An 18,211-nucleotide genomic window follows, 5' to 3' on the forward strand; every position below is an offset into this window, starting at 1 on the left:
AAAGGATTTTAAGAACAAGTACATATTATTTTCACTAACGTATGTGTATTCTTAAAGAAAAAAAAAAATAAACTCAGTATTTCACTAATTTTTTTACAATAATCAAAGAGAAGAATTACTGTTTTGTCTTAAGATTAGGCCACTTCATTTGTGACAACTTCTTTTGTATATATAAAATTCAAATGCACTCTTAGTTGTCTTCAAATGAGGCAAGTGAATTTACTTGATTTTACCCTAATAAGGTTATATACAGACCAATAAAACAGTCAAAATTAACAATCATTAAGAAGATGAAAGGTCATTTGTAACACTTACCTCTCACATGCTCTGTATATTTGGTAATTACTGCTGTTATCATACCAAACACCACACCAATGGCAATACCTCCAAAACTTACTACGAAGAAACTTACAATGCCTAAAAATACCTGAAAAATATTTAAAATATTCGGTATTACTATGCAAATCAAAAACTAGCATAAAATTTTCAAGTAACCTGACTAAAATCTGCATTTAAATGGTATCTGAAGAGAAAATATTTCAGAGGAAGTTGTCATCAATCAGAATCCTAAAGGAATACTAATTCTTCATTTCTACTTTCAATTGCAGAGGTTATCTTTATTGCCAAGAAAGTATTCACAAATCAACATTCTAATATAAAATTTTTAATATTTGAGGACATCTTTAACAGATTATGAAATGCTATTTTTAATGTGTCTTTTCCCTGAAACTTATTTTGTTTACTGACTTATTCATCTGTGGACATGGTACCTCTTGTTATTGGAATGTATGCTAGAAATAAGGTTAACATTTTTTTATCCCTCTATACAACAGCAGCTAATGCATTCTTCTGTCTGAACTGCATGTCCCCACTAATATTTATGCCATCTGGGTTTTTCCTCATGAGACCTGCCAGTCAGACATCTAGATCTTATAAATATTCCATACACCAAAAACCATTGACCTATTGGTGATAGTATCTGATATACAGAAGTGACCATGAAAACTTAATCTTGATCACTGATCCATGAAATGAGGTCAAGGTCAGGTGAAGCCAGTCTGACAGACATGTAGACCTTGCAAGGATCCCATGTACCAAATATAGTTATCCTATTACTCATAATAAGTGAGTTTTTCACTTGACCATAAAACTTAATATTTGTCTTAAGCAGTTGGTGAACCATGAAAATGAGGTCAAGGAAAATGTATATCTGACAGGTATGACTTAGTTCTCTATCACTAACCTCGGAAACAGGAATTTCAGGTTTCATCAGATTAAAAGTTTTCATCATGTTATATATAACTACAGTCACAGCATCTGAAATAAGATATGTATTTAATTAAGTTGAATGTATTGGATTCAGTAAAAAGTAGAAAAAGAATTTAAAGGTAACAAACACTAAGCAGACACTAGTGTTTTAACATTCCTAATCTACACCTTACCAATAATTATTTGACCAACTATCAATGGATTTATTTAACTTTTTTGTTTTTTGTTTTTTTATTTATAATTTAATATAAAGACATAATGGTATACAGATGGTTTTCATCTATAATTAGAGAAACTAAAGAGAATAAAATTGAGAATGGAAATGGGGAATGTGTCAAAGAGACAACAACCTGACCATAGAGCAGACAACAGCTGAAGGCCACCAATGGGTCCCCAACACAGCGAGAAACTCCCACACCCGGAGGCGCCCCCCAGCCGGCCCCCAAACAAACATGTACACCAGCTCAGTGACAATGGAAGTCACACTAAAGTATAAACCATACACAAGAAACTAAAACCAAAAAAGATACAAGACCAACAAAGGCCAGAGGCTCCCGACTTGGGACAGGCGCAAAAATGCGGCGGGGCTAAACATGCCCCTTGAGATCCCAACCCTCCCCCCACACCTCCAGCCAATGTAGAAAAAAACAAACGTACAACAGTACGCACAGTAAAACTCAGTTTAATAGAAGTCCGAGTCCGATGTCAGAATAGGAAACAAAAGAAAATAAACAAAATGACAATAACACATAGATAACAACAGACTACTAGCAGTTACTGACATGCCAGCTCCAGACCTCAATTAAACTGATTGAAAGATTATGTCTTCATCATATGAATATCAGGCACAATTATCCATTAATCTGATAAGAATACAGATCCTGTGTCCATGCTTTTCTTTCAAATATCTGACAACTCTTTCTCTTTCTTCTAAAGAGACCTTTCAATCAAATGGTTTTGTTTTAATGGTACACACTTTCAAATTCTGAAATTTATTGGTTGATGTTGTATAGAACAGATCCTTGTAAGCCAAGAGTGGACACATGATCTGAATCGAATAACTAAAATATTCAAAAAATGGCCCCAAACAACAAATCAATTCAAGAATTCATATTTTATGTTTTGTATTGTAGAGGACTTTTTTTATTACTGTGAAGTCTTTATCTTTTGTTGGGTACCAGTTTTCATAGATTTTATAGGTATAGATGAACCACACATTTAAAAATCAAATAAAATAAAAATTTCCTTATGGCTTGAAATCAAGTATGATCCATAAAAATACTATTCTTCAATCCATGGAAATAGGTACCTTAAAATTTCATTATGTATGTATGTATGTATGCAGCCAGTTTTATTGGTGGAGGAAAGCAGGAGTGCCTGGAGAGAACCACTGACCTTTGGCAGGAAAACTGACAATACTAGTCAATTTCGATTGGAGTCAAAGCACCTGCCTTTTTTTTCATTTTGTCATTTGTTGTAGAATACTCTAGTTCAGGGAAAGCTTGTTCGCGACCTAGAATTCTGAGTGGGTCAAGTGTTTAATTAAAATTCATGCGAGAATATGCGAGATTTGGATGAACTGGGGGCAAAGTAATTTGGTACAAATCAATATTCGATGTTAAGGACGCCCGCATTTTTCCCGTTTACCTGTGAAGTTGTTGAGTGTCATCTGTTTTTTTGGTTTATATTTATATTTAATAAAGTAAAAAAAATATTGTGAAGAATTTCGAGACCTTGTGTTTGAAAATTACGGGAGAAAATTGGGAAAGAAATTTGAAGGAAACTTGAAATTTACCTTGCAAATAACCAAAACGAAATGTTTGATAAAGAAGGAACGAGGGCCTACAAGTCCCTGGAAGCTTCCAAGAACTTTGAGGAAGTTTATGTGCAGAAATATCATCTTTGGAGATTGAGAATAATTTCCTGATACATGCTGACGTAATGGCATTAATTGCCAAAACAGTATGTCATTCAACGGTGACACTAAACATAATTTATTCTCTATGGCATGTGTCATGCGGATATAGATAAACAATTTAACCCATATGATTGTCATGTAAAACGGAGATTTTTTGAAAAGTTGTTGCTGGTCATAACACAAGGTCGATATCATGAATGATATTATGCGAAGTATTCAATAAAATATAACCATGGATTCATAAATGTTATGATTTCAATATTGTATAAATAGTCTGATCGTTTAACCTTGGAACAGTAAATACGTTCCTTGTTCAACCCATAATCAAAAAGTTCCCATAAAAACAAACAGCTACAGGTCGTCGTATGGAATTAAACTCTTAGCAAAAAAGCCACACCCACTTATAAGCTATACAATGTCTTGACTCGGACTGTTGCATTTTGAACAAACAAGTGAAAAGTCCAGCGCAATATAGAACAAAACAGTTTCAACATTCATATATCATTATCATGATTTTGACCTGCATGGATATACATTTAACTTGCAACTGGACGATTATACAAAACGGTTATTGATGACTGCATGAAAAACTTTAACCTCAGACAAAACCTGAATATAACTGTTAAGAAAAAAACGAAGTCCATCCAGTAGTAAAATACGGAAAAATGAAAATAAATATTTGCAAATTTTTGCCATGGATACTGTATTTTTGACATAAAGAAGCTTCTGTCCCAATTTCCCGAAATTCCATTATGTTTGACAAAGATTTTGATGTAAAACAAAACTTTAACCACAGACTGAACCTAAATACTGACGTAGTCGGCGTTAACGCTGGCGACGGAATCTAGGATCGCCAAGTCTCGCTTACGCGAAATAAATTTCGCAAGCTTGACAAAAAAGAAGGATGTATGTCAAAAAATCCATGTAGGCCATTATTTCACTCATAAATCTTGAAGATCTTGCTTTCGACAAGACGACAATCATTGTTTTGTTTTTGTGTAGGGGGGGGGGTGGTACTTTTTTCTAAATTAATTGTAATATTACAATATTTTTTTCACATTTATTATCATTTTTCTACCTATTCACGTGAATTTTCTGACACAAAAATAAATATACAACAGCACTGTTCATTAAAAGTATGTAATCAAATGCCTAACTATATATATGTGTGAAAATTTACTTTCTGAAGATATAAAAAAATATATAAAGTATCTTTTATTCTGCTTAAGATCTTATAAAATCTCATTGAAATTAATGTGAAATTAATTAGATATTCTGCATACTATATTATGTATGCTTCACGATAAGACAAGATAAAATGATGAACGACCCAGATCCCCCTCCTTTCAAAATTGTCAATATCTGATGCATTTGAATTAAGCACAACAATACCTTTATGTAAATTTAATGCACGCATGCAATCGGGGCTAGTATTTTGAACATATGTTTTAACGGTAACTGTCAGAACATAATTATAATTATTAAGGGTATATTAATTTTGTCCAACTGTCGCCTGGTGAGATTAATAGTTTAAGGTAAAACTTTATGATACCATATGACCTAGGTGTTGATTGACTTTTATTTTTATGACCTAAGATATGGTAATGATAATCATAAAAATATATTGAATATATCTGCTAAGTGAACATCACAGCATGAATCTGTCCATTTTTGCGTGAAGTTGACACGCAAAGTCAGGTGACATATCAAACCGTTTCTTTTGTAATTAAGATTAATTAACATAGCAGTCAAAATAGTCTGTTTTAATCTGTCAGTGTAATCAATCACTTTTTATAAAAAATCTGATGACAGTAATAACGATGCCGATCTGATAAATCAATAAACTGATAATGCCCCCAGTTCATCAAATCTCGTATCTAATCAGTCGATAACGCAAAATCACGATCGATCTTGCACATGCGCATTGTTTCCCTGAACTAGAGTATTAAAAAAAAAACATTTGCAAAACAACAAAATAAAACATAACTTATTGTTCTTATTTTTGAAACATTTAAGGTTTTTGTAATTTTGATAAAACGAAAGGTTATTTTGAAAATTTCATTAACTAATATTTATCAGAAGAAAACAATTAAATATTGTATATTATTGATAACTTGACAATACTGTCTATGTTAGTAATTAATCTGAGGAATTGAATATAAAACTTTGACACTTATGTCCCTAGCTGTTATTAAAACTTGTGACAATACAAAAAACAAAAACAAAAAAACAAACAAATCTGGCCAGACCTATACAAATTTTTCTTGGCTTGCTTCATAAATGTTCTGCTATTAATACTAATTGCTCTTCCATAATGATAAAACTTGTGAAGATAACAGCATCTTTCAGAACAAAAGTTCCAAGTTCAGTTTATTGGTAAATTCAATTTACTATTAATGTAATCACCATGGTTTTCACACGAAATCTAGTTACTAGGATAATTTGGAAGTGATTGATTATTGGTCAGCAGTAAAATTTTGTCAGCTGAACAGAATTTGATTCCAGTTTACAGTCATGAAAGCCACATAATTAAAGCTTTGGCAAATTGCCTAGAAACGTAAATTTCTAACCTATCTGACATTTTGCTTCAATGGTGAAACTTTGCTTAAAAGGAAACTGGAATGTGTGACATATCAGTTGTGATGCTTAATCATCACAATTATATTTCTCTCAAATCAAAACAAATGAACTAAACGTGCCTAACTTAAATAACTGTTGATGGAGTGTGCACTTTAATTTACAGAATAAGTCCATAATGATCTGCTATTAACCCTAAATTCCACAGCCTATAAAGAAAACAATCAACATGACTTGTTCACTGTCATACTTATAATTGATGATATCAAGTGGAAAATTTGCTTAAAATGATTGTATTAACACTTTTAACGTCTAAAAATGAATTAGTCTGTCATATATGAGGTTATCATTTGATGCTACATTAAATCTACTCTATTATGTAAAGAAAAAAATGATAGTTTGCTCTTTGAATACAATCATTTGCATTGATCTTCTGAGACTACAATCTAGTCATTTCTAAGGCAATATAAACCACAAATAAAAGATAACATATAAATAACACACATCTATGTATTGACATTTATAAAGCCAATTTCGCTTACAGAATGGAAAAATGTTATATTCAATGGCACTTCCTTAACTACAATATGCTATCAAATCTACAAAAAAATCCAGCAGCACTGTTTTTCTTTCTTTCTACAAATCCATAAAGATCAAAACTTTGCGAATGTACCATAAGCAGATTGACATAGTGATAGCTGAAACAATTTTTTGAGTCTGGTACTATTTTTTGGGGTTTTGGTGATAAAAAAATTGTAAAGTCTGCTGTCAATTTATGTTAAATGATAGAAAATATGTAATGTGACCTTGACCTTTGACTTACTGACCCAAAAGTCTACATCAGTTTTGTTCTTTCCAAATGGCATTATCAACACAAAACACTTGAAATATGGTTCAAAAGTTATAATTTGAAAACCAAATTTGTTTGCCCTATTTTCACTTGCTGCTGTGACCTTGACAACCTTTGATCCGGCGAAAGAAAAAACAGTAAATCATTTTTTCCCATGTGACATACACACATCAATTTTTGGTAAAAAATGGACACAAGGTTCAAAGATAACATCCAAAACCAAAATTTTGCCCAAATTATAGTCCACCAATAGTCACTGCAACCTTGAATATTGACCTAGTGACCTTAAAATCAATAATAAGTCTCTTCCTCACCCCATGGGCCATTATCAAACCAAGCTTGGTACAAAATGACTCAAAAAGATTTTGTCAAGTGACTTGAATGTTGATGTCAGAATGCCTGGGCATCAGGACAGCATTCATCATATTATATCAAATAAATGGAGAATGTGTCCATTGGACACAGATGATGCCTCCCTTGGATATAAAGTTAAAACGAGTCATAACTCAAAAACGGTATTAGTGACGCCACCCAAATTCTAAGTTAATCTGAGTTTTGTGATAAAATACATTGTGTATAAGTTTCATAACATTTGGTTGATGCAAACTTAAGTTAGAAATTGGAAACCAATTTCAGGACGTACAGACGGACAAGGGTAACACTTAATGCCCCCTCTGCTGTGGCAGGGGCATAAAAATTAAGAAGACTTATTAGCCTAGTATTTTGATTTTAAGTCTGCTTAATAATAATGCATATGAGAATACTGTTCTTTAACCTCACTTTACCTAATAAAATAACTTTTTAATAGAAATTTTACACAAAACTATTTCAACACTTGGCCATTATATAATATATCTGGAAAATCCAATCGGTTTGAAATGCAGATCCTGTGTGAATTCTTTACTAACAACAATTTGACAACCCACTATACATGCCATATTAATTTCATTTCTGGCATCAAAACAGAAAGTAAGGAATATGTGCACACTGTCATTTAAAAAGATTGAAAGGAATCAAAATAGTTTGTCCACTGAACTTTAATTACTCTTTGATGTTTCTTTCCCCTATTTAAATATTTTAAAAGACTCAGTGTTATATACACTACATCAAAAGCTTATGGAAAATCTGTTGAATTGCCCTTTCAAATATCAGAAGTAGTAAACATCTTTATTATTTTGCATTTTAAAATTTCAAAGTTTTTGAAGTGTCTTATAGTGGAAATTAACCATTTAAGGTAAATGTCTAGATTTGAAGTTGTAAAAGGAATAAATTTTTTTTCATTATTAATTAGTTATACTCAATGATATGGAAAAAAGCTGACAAATATAGTTTGAATATTTCAACATTTAGGCTGTCGAATGAAAAAAATCCATAACATCAAATAATGTTAAAAGACAGAAAGCCTTATTGTCCAACATCTATTGACAAATTAAATTTTTTGCTTAAGTGTAAACTTATTTTGTTAATTAAATTCAAGTTCGTAGAGGTTTGTAGACTGTATTTGTTGGGGTTAGTGTTGCTCAGTCTTTAGTTTTCTACATAGAGTTTTGTAGACTGTTTTTGTTGGGGTTAGTGTTGCTCAGCCTTTAGTTTTCTATGTAGAGTTTTGTAGACTGTATTTGTTGGGGTTAGTGTTGCTCAGTTTTTAGTTTTCTATGTAGAGTTTTGTAGACTGTATTTGTTGGGGTTAGTGTTGCTCAGCCTTTAGTTTTCTATGTAGAGTTTTGTAGACTGTATTTGTTGGGGTTAGTGTTGCTCAGCCTTTAGTTTTCTATGTAGAGTTTTGTAGATTGTATTTGTTGGGGTTAGTGTTGCTCAGCCTTTAGTTTTCTATGTAGAGTTTTGTAGACTGTTATTTGTTGGGGTTAGTGTTGCTCAGCCTTTAGTTTTCTATGTAGAGTTCTGTAGACTGTATTTGTAGGGGCTAGTGTTGCTCAGCCTTTAGTTTTCTATGAAAAGTTTTGTAGACTGTATTTGTTGGGGTTAGTGTTGCTCAGCCTTTAGTTTTCTATGTAGAGTTTTGTAGACTGTTATTTGTTGGGGTTAGTGTTGCTCAGCCTTTAGTTTTCTATGTAGAGTTTTGTAGACTGTTATTTGTTGGGGCTAGTGTTGCTCAGCCTTTAGTTTTCTATGAAAAGTTTTGTAGACTGTATTTGTTGGGGTTAGTGTTGCTCAGCCTTTAGTTTTCTATGTAGAGTTTTGTAGACTGTATTTGTTGGGGTTAGTGTTGCTCAGTCTTTAGTTTTCTATGAAAAGTTTTGTAGACTGTATTTGTTGGGGTTAGTGTTGCTCAGCCTTTAGTTTTCTATGTAGAGTTTTGTAGACTGTATTTGTTGGGGTTAGTGTTGCTCAGCCTTTAGTTTTCTATGTAGGGTATTGTAGACTGTATTTGTTGGGGTTAGTGTTGCTCAGCCTTTAGTTTTCTATGTAGAGTTTTGTAGACTGTATTTGTTGGGGTAAGTGTTGCTCAGCCTTTAGTTTTCTATGTAGAGTTTTGTAGACTGTTTTTGTTGGGGTTAGTGTTGCTCAGCCTTTAGTTTTCTATGTAGAGTTTTGTAGACTGTATTTGTTGGGGTTAGTGTTGCTCAGTCTTTAGTTTTCTATGTAGAGTTTTGTAGACTGTATTTGTTGGGGTTAGTGTTGCTCAGCCTTTAGTTTTCTATGTAGAGTTTTGTAGACTGTTATTTGTTGGGGTTAGTGTTGCTCAGCCTTTAGTTTTCTATGTAGAGTTTTGTAGACTGTTATTTGTTGGGGTTAGTGTTGCTCAGCCTTTAGTTTTCTATGTAGAGTTCTGTAGACTGTATTTGTAGGGGCTAGTGTTGCTCAGCCTTTAGTTTTCTATGAAAAGTTTTGTAGACTGTATTTGTTGGGGTTAGTGTTGCTCAGCCTTTAGTTTTCTATGTAGAGTTTTGTAGACTGTTATTTGTTGGGGTTAGTGTTGCTCAGCCTTTAGTTTTCTATGTAGAGTTTTGTAGACTGTATTTGTAGGGGCTAGTGTTGCTCAGCCTTTAGTTTTCTATGAAAAGTTTTGTAGACTGTATTTGTTGGGGTTAGTGTTGCTCAGCCTTTAGTTTTCTATGTAGAGTTTTGTAGACTGTATTTGTTGGGGTTAGTGTTGCTCAGTCTTTAGTTTTCTATGAAAAGTTTTGTAGACTGTATTTGTTGGGGTTAGTGTTGCTCAGCCTTTAGTTTTCTATGTAGAGTTTTGTAGACTGTATTTGTTGGGGTTAGTGTTGCTCAGCCTTTAGTTTTCTATGTAGGGTATTGTAGACTGTATTTGTTGGGGTTAGTGTTGCTCAGCCTTTAGTTTTCTATGTAGAGTTTTGTAGACTGTATTTGTTGGGGTAAGTGTTGCTCAGCCTTTAGTTTTCTATGTAGAGTTTTGTAGACTGTTTTTGTTGGGGTTAGTGTTGCTCAGCCTTTAGTTTTCTATGTAGAGTTTTGTAGGCTGTTATTTGTTGGGGTTAGTGTTGCTCAGCCTTTAGTTTTCTATAGAGTTTTGTAGACTGTATTTGTTGGGGTTAGTGTTGCTCAGTCTTTAGTTTTCTATGTAGAGTTTTGTAGACTGTATTTGTTGGGGTTAGTGTTGCTCAGCCTTTAGTTTTCTATGTAGAGTTTTGTAGACTGTACTTGTTGGGGTAAGTGTTGCTCAGCCTTTAGTTTTCTATGTAGAGTTTTGTAGACTGTATTTGTTGGGGTTAGTGTTGCTCAGCCTTTAGTTTTCTATGTAGAGTTTTGTAGGCTGTTATTTGTTAGGGTTAGTGTTGCTCAGCCTTTAGTTTTCTATGTAGAGTTTTGTAGACTGTATTTGTTGGGGTTAGTGTTGCTCAGCCTTTAGTTTTCTATGTAGAGTTTTGTAGACTGTATTTGTTGGGGTTAGTGTTGCTCAGTCTTTAGTTTTCTATGTAGAGTTTTGTAGACTGTATTTGTTGGGGTTAGTGTTGCTCAGCCTTTAGTTTTCTATGTAGAGTTTTGTAGGCTGTATTTGTTGGGGTTAGTGTTGCTCAGCCTTTAGTTTTCTATGTAGAGTTTTGTAGACTGTATTTGTTGGGGTTAGTGTTGCTCAGTCTTTAGTTTTCTATGAAAAGTTTTGTAGACTGTATTTGTTGGGGTTAGTGTTGCTCAGCCTTTAGTTTTCTATGTAGAGTTTTGTAGACTGTATTTGTTGGGGTTAGTGTTGCTCAGCCTTTAGTTTTCTATGTAGGGTATTGTAGACTGTATTTGTTGGGGTAAGTGTTGCTCAGTCTTTAGTTTTCTATGTAGAGTTTTGTAGACTGTATTTGTTGGGGTTAGTGTTGCTCAGCCTTTAGTTTTCTATGTAGAGTTTTGTAGACTGTATTTGTTGGGGTTAGTGTTGCTCAGCCTTTAGTTTTCTATGAAAAGTTTTGTAGACTGTATTTGTTGGGGTTAGTGTTGCTCAGCCTTTAGTTTTCTATGTAGAGTTTTGTAGACTGTATTTGTTGGGGTTAGTGTTGCTCAGCCTTTAGTTTTCTATGAAAAGTTTTGTAGACTGTATTTGTTGGGGTTAGTGTTGCATAGCCTTTAGTTTTCTATGTAGAGTTTTGTAGGCTGTTATTTGTTGGGGTTAGTGTTGCTCAGCCTTTAGTTTTCTATGTAGAGTTTTGTAGACTGTATTTGTTGGGGTAAGTGTTGCTCAGTCTTTAGTTTTCTATGTAGAGTTTTGTAGACTGTATTTGTTGGGGTTAGTGTTGCTCAGCCTTTAGTTTTCTATGTAGAGTTTTGTAGACTGTATTTGTTGGGGTTAGTGTTGCTCAGCCTTTAGTTTTCTATGTAGAGTTTTGTAGACTGTATTTGTTGGGGTAAGTGTTGCTCAGTCTTTAGTATTCTATGTAGAGTTTTGTAAGCTGTTATTTGTTGGGGTTGGTGTTGCTCAGCCTTTAGTATTCTATGTAGAGTTTTGTAGACTGTATTTGTTGGGGTTAGTGTTGCTCAGCCTTTAGTTTTCTATGTAGAGTTTTGTAGACTGTATTTGTTGGGGTAAGTGTTGCTCAGCCTTTAGTTTTCTATGAAAAGTTTTGTAGACTGTATTTGTTGGGGTTAGTGTTGCATAGCCTTTAGTTTTCTATGTAGAGTTTTGTAGGCTGTTATTTGTTGGGGTTAGTGTTGCTCAGCCTTTAGTTTTCTATGTAGAGTTTTGTAGACTGTATTTGTTGGGGTAAGTGTTGCTCAGTCTTTAGTTTTCTATGTAGAGTTTTGTAGACTGTATTTGTTGGGGTTAGTGTTGCTCAGTCTTTAGTTTTCTATGTAGAGTTTTGTAGACTGTATTTGTTGGGGTTAGTGTTGCTCAGCCTTTAGTTTTTTATATAGAGTTTTGTAGACTGTATTTGTTGGGGTTAGTGTTGCTCAGTCTTTAGTTTTCTATGTAGAGTTTTGTAGACTGTATTTGTTGGGGTTAGTGTTGCTCAGTCTTTAGTTTTCTATATAGAGTTTTGTAGACTGTATTTGTTGGGGTTAGTGTTGCTCAGTCTTTAGTTTTCTATGTAGAGTTTTGTAGACTGTATTTGTTGGGGTTAGTGTTGCTCAGTCTTTAGTTTTCTATGTAGAGTTTTGTAGACTGTATTTGTTGGGGTTAGTGTTGCTCAGTCTTTAGTTTTCTATGTAGAGTTTTGTAGACTGTATTTGTTGGGGTTAGTGTTGCTCAGTCTTTAGTTTTCTATGTAGAGTTTTGTAGGCTGTTATTTGTTGGGGTTAGTGTTGCTCAGCCTTTAGTTTTCTATATAGAGTTTTGTAGGCTGTTATTTGTTGGGGTTAGTGTTGCTCAGCCTTTAGTATTCTATGTAGAGTTTTGTAGACTGTATTTGTTGGGGTTAGTGTTGCTCAGCCTTTAGTTTTCTATGTAGAGTTTTGTAGACTGTATTTGTTGGGGTTAGTGTTGCTCAGTCTTTAGTTTTCTATGTAGAGTTTTGTAGACTGTTATTTGTTGGGGTTAGTGTTGCTCAGCCTTCAGTTTTCTATGTAGAGTTTTGTAGACTGTATTTGTTGGGGTTAGTGTTGCTCAGTCTTTAGTTTTCTATATAGAGTTTTGTAGGCTGTTATTTGTTGGGGTTAGTGTTGCTCAGCCTTTAGTATTCTATGTAGAGTTTTGTAGACTGTATTTGTTGGGGTTAGTGTTGCTCAGCCTTTAGTTTTCTATGTAGAGTTTTGTAGACTGTATTTGTTGGGGTTAGTGTTGCTCAGCCTTTAGTTTTCTATGTAGAGTTTTGTAGACTGTATTTGTTGGGGTTAGTGTTGCTCAGTCTTTAGTTTTCTATGTAGAGTTTTGTTGACTGTATTTGTTGGGGTTAGTGTTGCTCAGCCTTTAGTTTTCTATGTAGAGTTTTGTAGACTGTATTTGTTGGGGTTAGTGTTGCTCAGTCTTTAGTTTTCTATGTAGAGTTTTGTAGACTGTATTTGTTGGGGTTAGTGTTGCTCAGCCTTTAGTTTTCTATATAGAGTTTTGTAGACTGTATTTGTTGGGGTTAGTGTTGCTCAGCCTTCAGTTTTCTATGTAGAGTTTTGTAGACTGTATTTGTTGGGGTTAGTGTTGCTCAGTCTTTAGTTTTCTATGTAGAGTTTTGTAGACTGTATTGTTGGGGTTAGTGTTGCTCAGTCTTTAGCTTTCTTTGTAGAGTTTTGTAGACTGTATTTGTTGGGGTTAGTGTTGCTCAGTCTTTAGTTTTCTATGTAGAGTTTTGTAGACTGTATTTGTTGGGGTTAGTGTTGCTCAGCCTTTAGTATTCTATGTAGAGTTTTGTAGACTGTATTTGTTGGGGTTAGTGTTGCTCAGCCTTTAGTTTTCTATATAGAGTTTTGTAGACTGTATTTGTTGGGGTTAGTGTTGCTCAGCCTTTAGTTTTCTATGTAGAGTTTTGTAGACTGTATTTGTTGGGGTTAGTGTTGCTCAGTCTTTAGTTTTCTATGTAGAGTTTTGTAGACTGTATTGTTGGGGTTAGTGTTGCTCAGTCTTTAGTTTTCTTTGTAGAGTTTTGTAGACTGTATTTGTTGGGGTTAGTGTTGCTCAGTCTTTAGTTTTCTATGTAGAGTTTTGTAGACTGTATTTGTTGGGGTTAGTGTTGCTCAGTCTTTAGTTTTCTAAGTAGAGTTTTGTAGACTGTATTTGTTGGGGTTAGTGTTGCTCAGTCTTTAGTTTTCTATGTAGAGTTTTGTAGACTGTATTTGTTGGGGTTAGTGTTGCTCAGTCTTTAGTTTTCTATGTAGAGTTTTGTAGACTGTATTTGTTGGGGTTAGTGTTGCTCAGCCTTTAGTTTTCTATGTAGAGTTTTGTAGACTGTATTTGTTGGGGTTAGTGTTGCTCAGTCTTTAGTTTTCTATGTAGAGTTTTGTAGACTGTATTTGTTGGGGTTAGTGTTGCTCAGTCTTTAGTTTTCTATGTAGAGTTTTGTAGACTGTATTTGTTGGGGTTAGTGTTGCTCAGTCTTTAGTTTTCTATGTAGAGTTTTGTAGACTGTATTTGTTGGGGTTAGTGTTGCTCAGTCTTTAGTTTTCTATGTAGAGTTTTGTAGACTGTATTTGTTGGGGTTAGTGTTGCTCAGTCTTTAGTTTTCTATGTAGAGTTTTGTAGACTGTATTTGTTGGGGTTAGTGTTGCTCAGTCTTTAGTTTTCTATGTAGAGTTTTGTAGACTGTATTTGTTGGGGTTAGTGTTGCTCAGTCTTTAGTTTTCTATGTAGAGTTTTGTAGACTGTATTTGTTGGGGTTAGTGTTGCTCAGTCTTTAGTTTTCTATGTAGAGTTTTGTAGACTGTATTTGTTGGGGTTAGTGTTGCTCAGTCTTTAGTTTTCTATGTAGAGTTTTGTAGACTGTATTTGTTGGGGTAAGTGTTGCTCAGTCTTTAGTTTTCTATGTAGAGTTTTGTAGACTGTATTAGTTGGGGTTAGTGTTGCTGAGCCTTTAGTTTTCTATGTAGAGTTTTGTAGGCTGTATTTGTTGGGGTTAGTGTTGCTCAGTCTTTAGTTTTCTATGTAGAGTTTTGTAGACTGTATTTGTTGGGGTTAGTGTTGCTCAGTCTTTAGTTTTCTATGTAGAGTTTTGTAGACTGTATTTGTTGGGGTTAGTGTTGCTCAGTCTTTAGTTTTCTATGTAGAGTTTTGTAGACTGTATTTGTTGGGGTTAGTGTTGCGCAGTCTTTAGTTTTCTATGTAGAGTTTTGTAGACTGTATTTGTTGGGGTTAGTGTTGCTCAGCCTTTAGTTTTCTATGTAGAGTTTTGTAGACTGTATTTGTTGGGGTTAGTGTTGCTCAGCCTTTAGTTTTCTATGTAGAGTTTTGTAGACTGTATTTGTTGGGATAAGTGTTGCTCAGCCTTTAGTTTTCTATGTAGAGTTTTGTAGACTGTATTTGTTGGGGTTAGTGTTGCTCAGTCTTTAGTTTTCTATGTAGAGTTTTGTAGGCTGTATTTGTTGGGGTTAGTGTTGCTGAGCCTTTAGTTTTCTATGTAGAGTTTTGTAGACTGTATTTGTTGGGATAAGTGTTGCTCAGCCTTTAGTTTTCTATGTAGAGTTTTGTAGACTGTATTTGTTGGGGTTAGTGTTGCTCAGCCTTTAGTTTTCTATATAGAGTTTTGTAGACTGTATTTGTTGGGGTTAGTGTTGCTCAGTCTTTTTTAACATAGCTTTTCTGATATAATATTTTCCATTTTAAAAATCTGCAACAAATTTACTGTTTTCATGAAGTATTCCTATACCTAAACCAATAGTTGCTAACTATTATGTAATTTGGTCTCTGGTGACGAGTTGTTTCATTGGCAATCATACCACATCTTCTTTGTTTTTATATCAAGTATTGATTTATTGATGAGCTTCAAGGCAACCAAACAGTTTATACATGTAAACCAAGTTGATGATGTGATGAGTATGAATTCCTTCACAAGTGAAATAGTTCTATAAGTGTTGACGAAATTTTTATTTTGGACATAATTTTAGATGTATTTTATTGTAATTATTTGAAATAAAATTTTTGTTTACAGAGTTTCTTGATGTGAAAATTCAGCATTCTGCTAACAAACTTAAAAAAAAAAGCCTTTGGACTTTTATCAGTTTATAGGGGGTCAATTTACACATCAATTTTTAATTTGGCAGAGTTTGCATGATTCATTAAATTCCACCAAATAACCTTTATCACCAGAACTATATTGAAACCTTCAATAGCATCACAACATTGTACTGTATTATCCATTGAAATAATAGTCTTCATGTAAATTAGATTTTTGTTAATGCAATATCATTTATATGACAAAGTTCCATTATAACATTAACAGTAACAATTTTATTGCACCAGATGTGCATTTCTAGAATTATTGACACTTCAGTGATGCTTTAGGCAAAATTGTTACCAGAATAATGTCAAGTTTTATTTGAGATAAAATGTAAGCATGGATTATTTCTGCCTTATAACTTGGCTGATGATCAGGTTAACCCTTGAAAATTAGAACAAATAAGGACTGTAACAGTTTGTCCTTTTTTTTAAGTGAAAAAATATGAACTTTAAAGGCTTATCACTCCTAGACATTAAGAAATTTGGTACATTTGTTATTTATTTCCTTGTCTGCATATATATTTAAACAAATGTATTTTCGAACATGTAAAAATAATTAGATGTGGTATGATTGCCAATGAGACAACTATCCACCATAGTTCAAATGAAGTGAATGTTAGCAATTATAGGCAATGGTCTTCTTTTGATATCAAATATCAATGGAGAAAGTGTTCCCTTACAAACGTTATCTTAGATAACAAAAGCATTACATTCTGATCGACCTTCATATTTATTTGTCAATAGAGTTAAGGGTGATTGTAAGACATAATCAATGTCTGCCATGAAAACCACTACTTTATCATGTGATTAATTTTCCTGTAAACAGAATCTATATTCCTCATTTTTGTTTATTTATTATGATTGTCATGCCATAGGACTACTAAGGACAATCATGTGACAACCTAGAGATATCAAAGTCGGATAAGCACCAGTCATCAGTTAGATATAACTCAAGAAGAAACACAAAATTAGTGTTTAAATGTTATAATGGTCAAACTTAATGTCTCATAAATATTAGTAGAATCCTTATGTAAATGGTTGATATAAAAAACAATTCTAACAATTCTTTGTCACCTATAGATCCTTGTGTAAATGGTGGATATAAAACACAATTTTAACAATTCTTTGTCACCTATAGATCAATATACAATGTATGTTCTTTGAACATGAATAGTTCCGATAAGTAATTATCAGTCTTAGGATGAAGCAACAGTTTTTATTGAGCTCTTTTTAGCATCTTTATAACTCTCAATTGCAAAAAAAGTGTAAATTAATGGAACAAAAAACTTTCACTTGTACATAAACTTCATCAAAAACGTCTAAGCTTCAGGAAGTTGATTTCTGATTTGTATTTAAAGTGAGAAATATCTTATCAGGGAACCAACATGTTGATAACTTGGAAACCAAGACATCTAGACAGCTTTTATCATGATATGTATTTACAATGAGAAATATTTTATCAGGGAACCAACATGTTGACAACTTGGAAACCAAGACATCTAGACAGCTTTTATCATATTATAACTTGACTAATAATTAACTAATATTCAATGTGATGTAAACCAACTATTTATTTTATCATTTTTATTTTCAGAGTTACTTTTGTATTGTTTTCACTTCATCATTTTCCAAGTGTGAAATAATGTACCGTTTAACATGTTTAATTAAGAAATAATTCTTTCATGCCATGCTCTATGCTCATTTTAAGATGGGAAGGCATTATATTTGTCAATATCTTTATACCAAGCATAAGCAATGTTTAAAATGTTGAGAAATATGATATAGAGCATGGCATGATAGAATTATTTCAATTCAAATAAAAAAATTTTGAAGGGGACCTGTAAGACACATTCAAAAGGTAGCCATTTAGATTCGATTAAAACATGAATTGAAACATGTAAACTTACTTTAAGAATGATTTTACAAAAAAAAATATCCATTTTGATCTCAGGCATTTTTCAAAATACAACTGACATTGTTTTAAGGGTGACGTAATGCACATGCACCCAATGTTTTAATGGAATTAGAACATGGCTTTGTTTATAAATCGAAAGATGATTTCATAGATATAAGAAGATGTGGTATGAGTGCCAATGAGACAACTCTCCATCCAAGTCAAAATTTATAAAAGTAAACCATTATAGGTCATGTATTAGAATTAGGGCTTGTGTCCATTTAACCACTATCATATTTATCTGAAAGTAGTTAGTTATATTTCAGATTGCTATCTAACCAGGAACTTGGGGTTTAACTTTGGCATAAAACTAAATGAAGTTAAACAAACTGTATCAAAGCCACTGACCATGTTCATGTGACCATAATCTTTTGCCACATTGTCTGTCTCTCCAATATGCATTGCCACACAAAGATATTGCTATATGGTTATTAGATTCTTGGAAATAGCACAGGCATGTAAATGTGGAATCCTTCCATGATAAAATGCTATTGGTAAATATGAGGCAAATCTAAGGAAAAGTCACCTAAATCAAGCAGAAACTACACATGCTGATATTTGTTCTTATATTCCTCTGTAACAATTAAGACC

At 33.3% G+C, this 18,211-nt stretch overlaps 1 protein-coding gene across 2 annotated transcripts in view; it reads right to left on the reverse strand.

The window, feature by feature from the left end:
- The window catches only part of LOC127737603 (Na(+)/H(+) exchanger beta-like), a 127,211-nt gene that overhangs the window by 21,439 nt on the left and 87,561 nt on the right, over positions 1 to 18,211 (reverse strand). For both annotated transcript variants that reach the window (XM_052248443.1, XM_052248442.1), the window contains 2 exons: positions 1,244 to 1,317; positions 316 to 427 (listed from right to left, as the gene is read on the reverse strand). In XM_052248443.1, the coding sequence (XP_052104403.1) occupies positions 316 to 427; positions 1,244 to 1,317 (186 nt within the window). The remainder of the gene's footprint in view (positions 1 to 315; positions 428 to 1,243; positions 1,318 to 18,211) is intronic.

The sequence above is a fragment of the Mytilus californianus genome, unplaced genomic scaffold, assembly GCF_021869535.1.
Source record: "Mytilus californianus isolate M0D057914Y unplaced genomic scaffold, xbMytCali1.0.p SCAF_4, whole genome shotgun sequence".
Classification (NCBI taxonomy): Eukaryota; Metazoa; Mollusca; class Bivalvia; order Mytilida; family Mytilidae; genus Mytilus; species Mytilus californianus.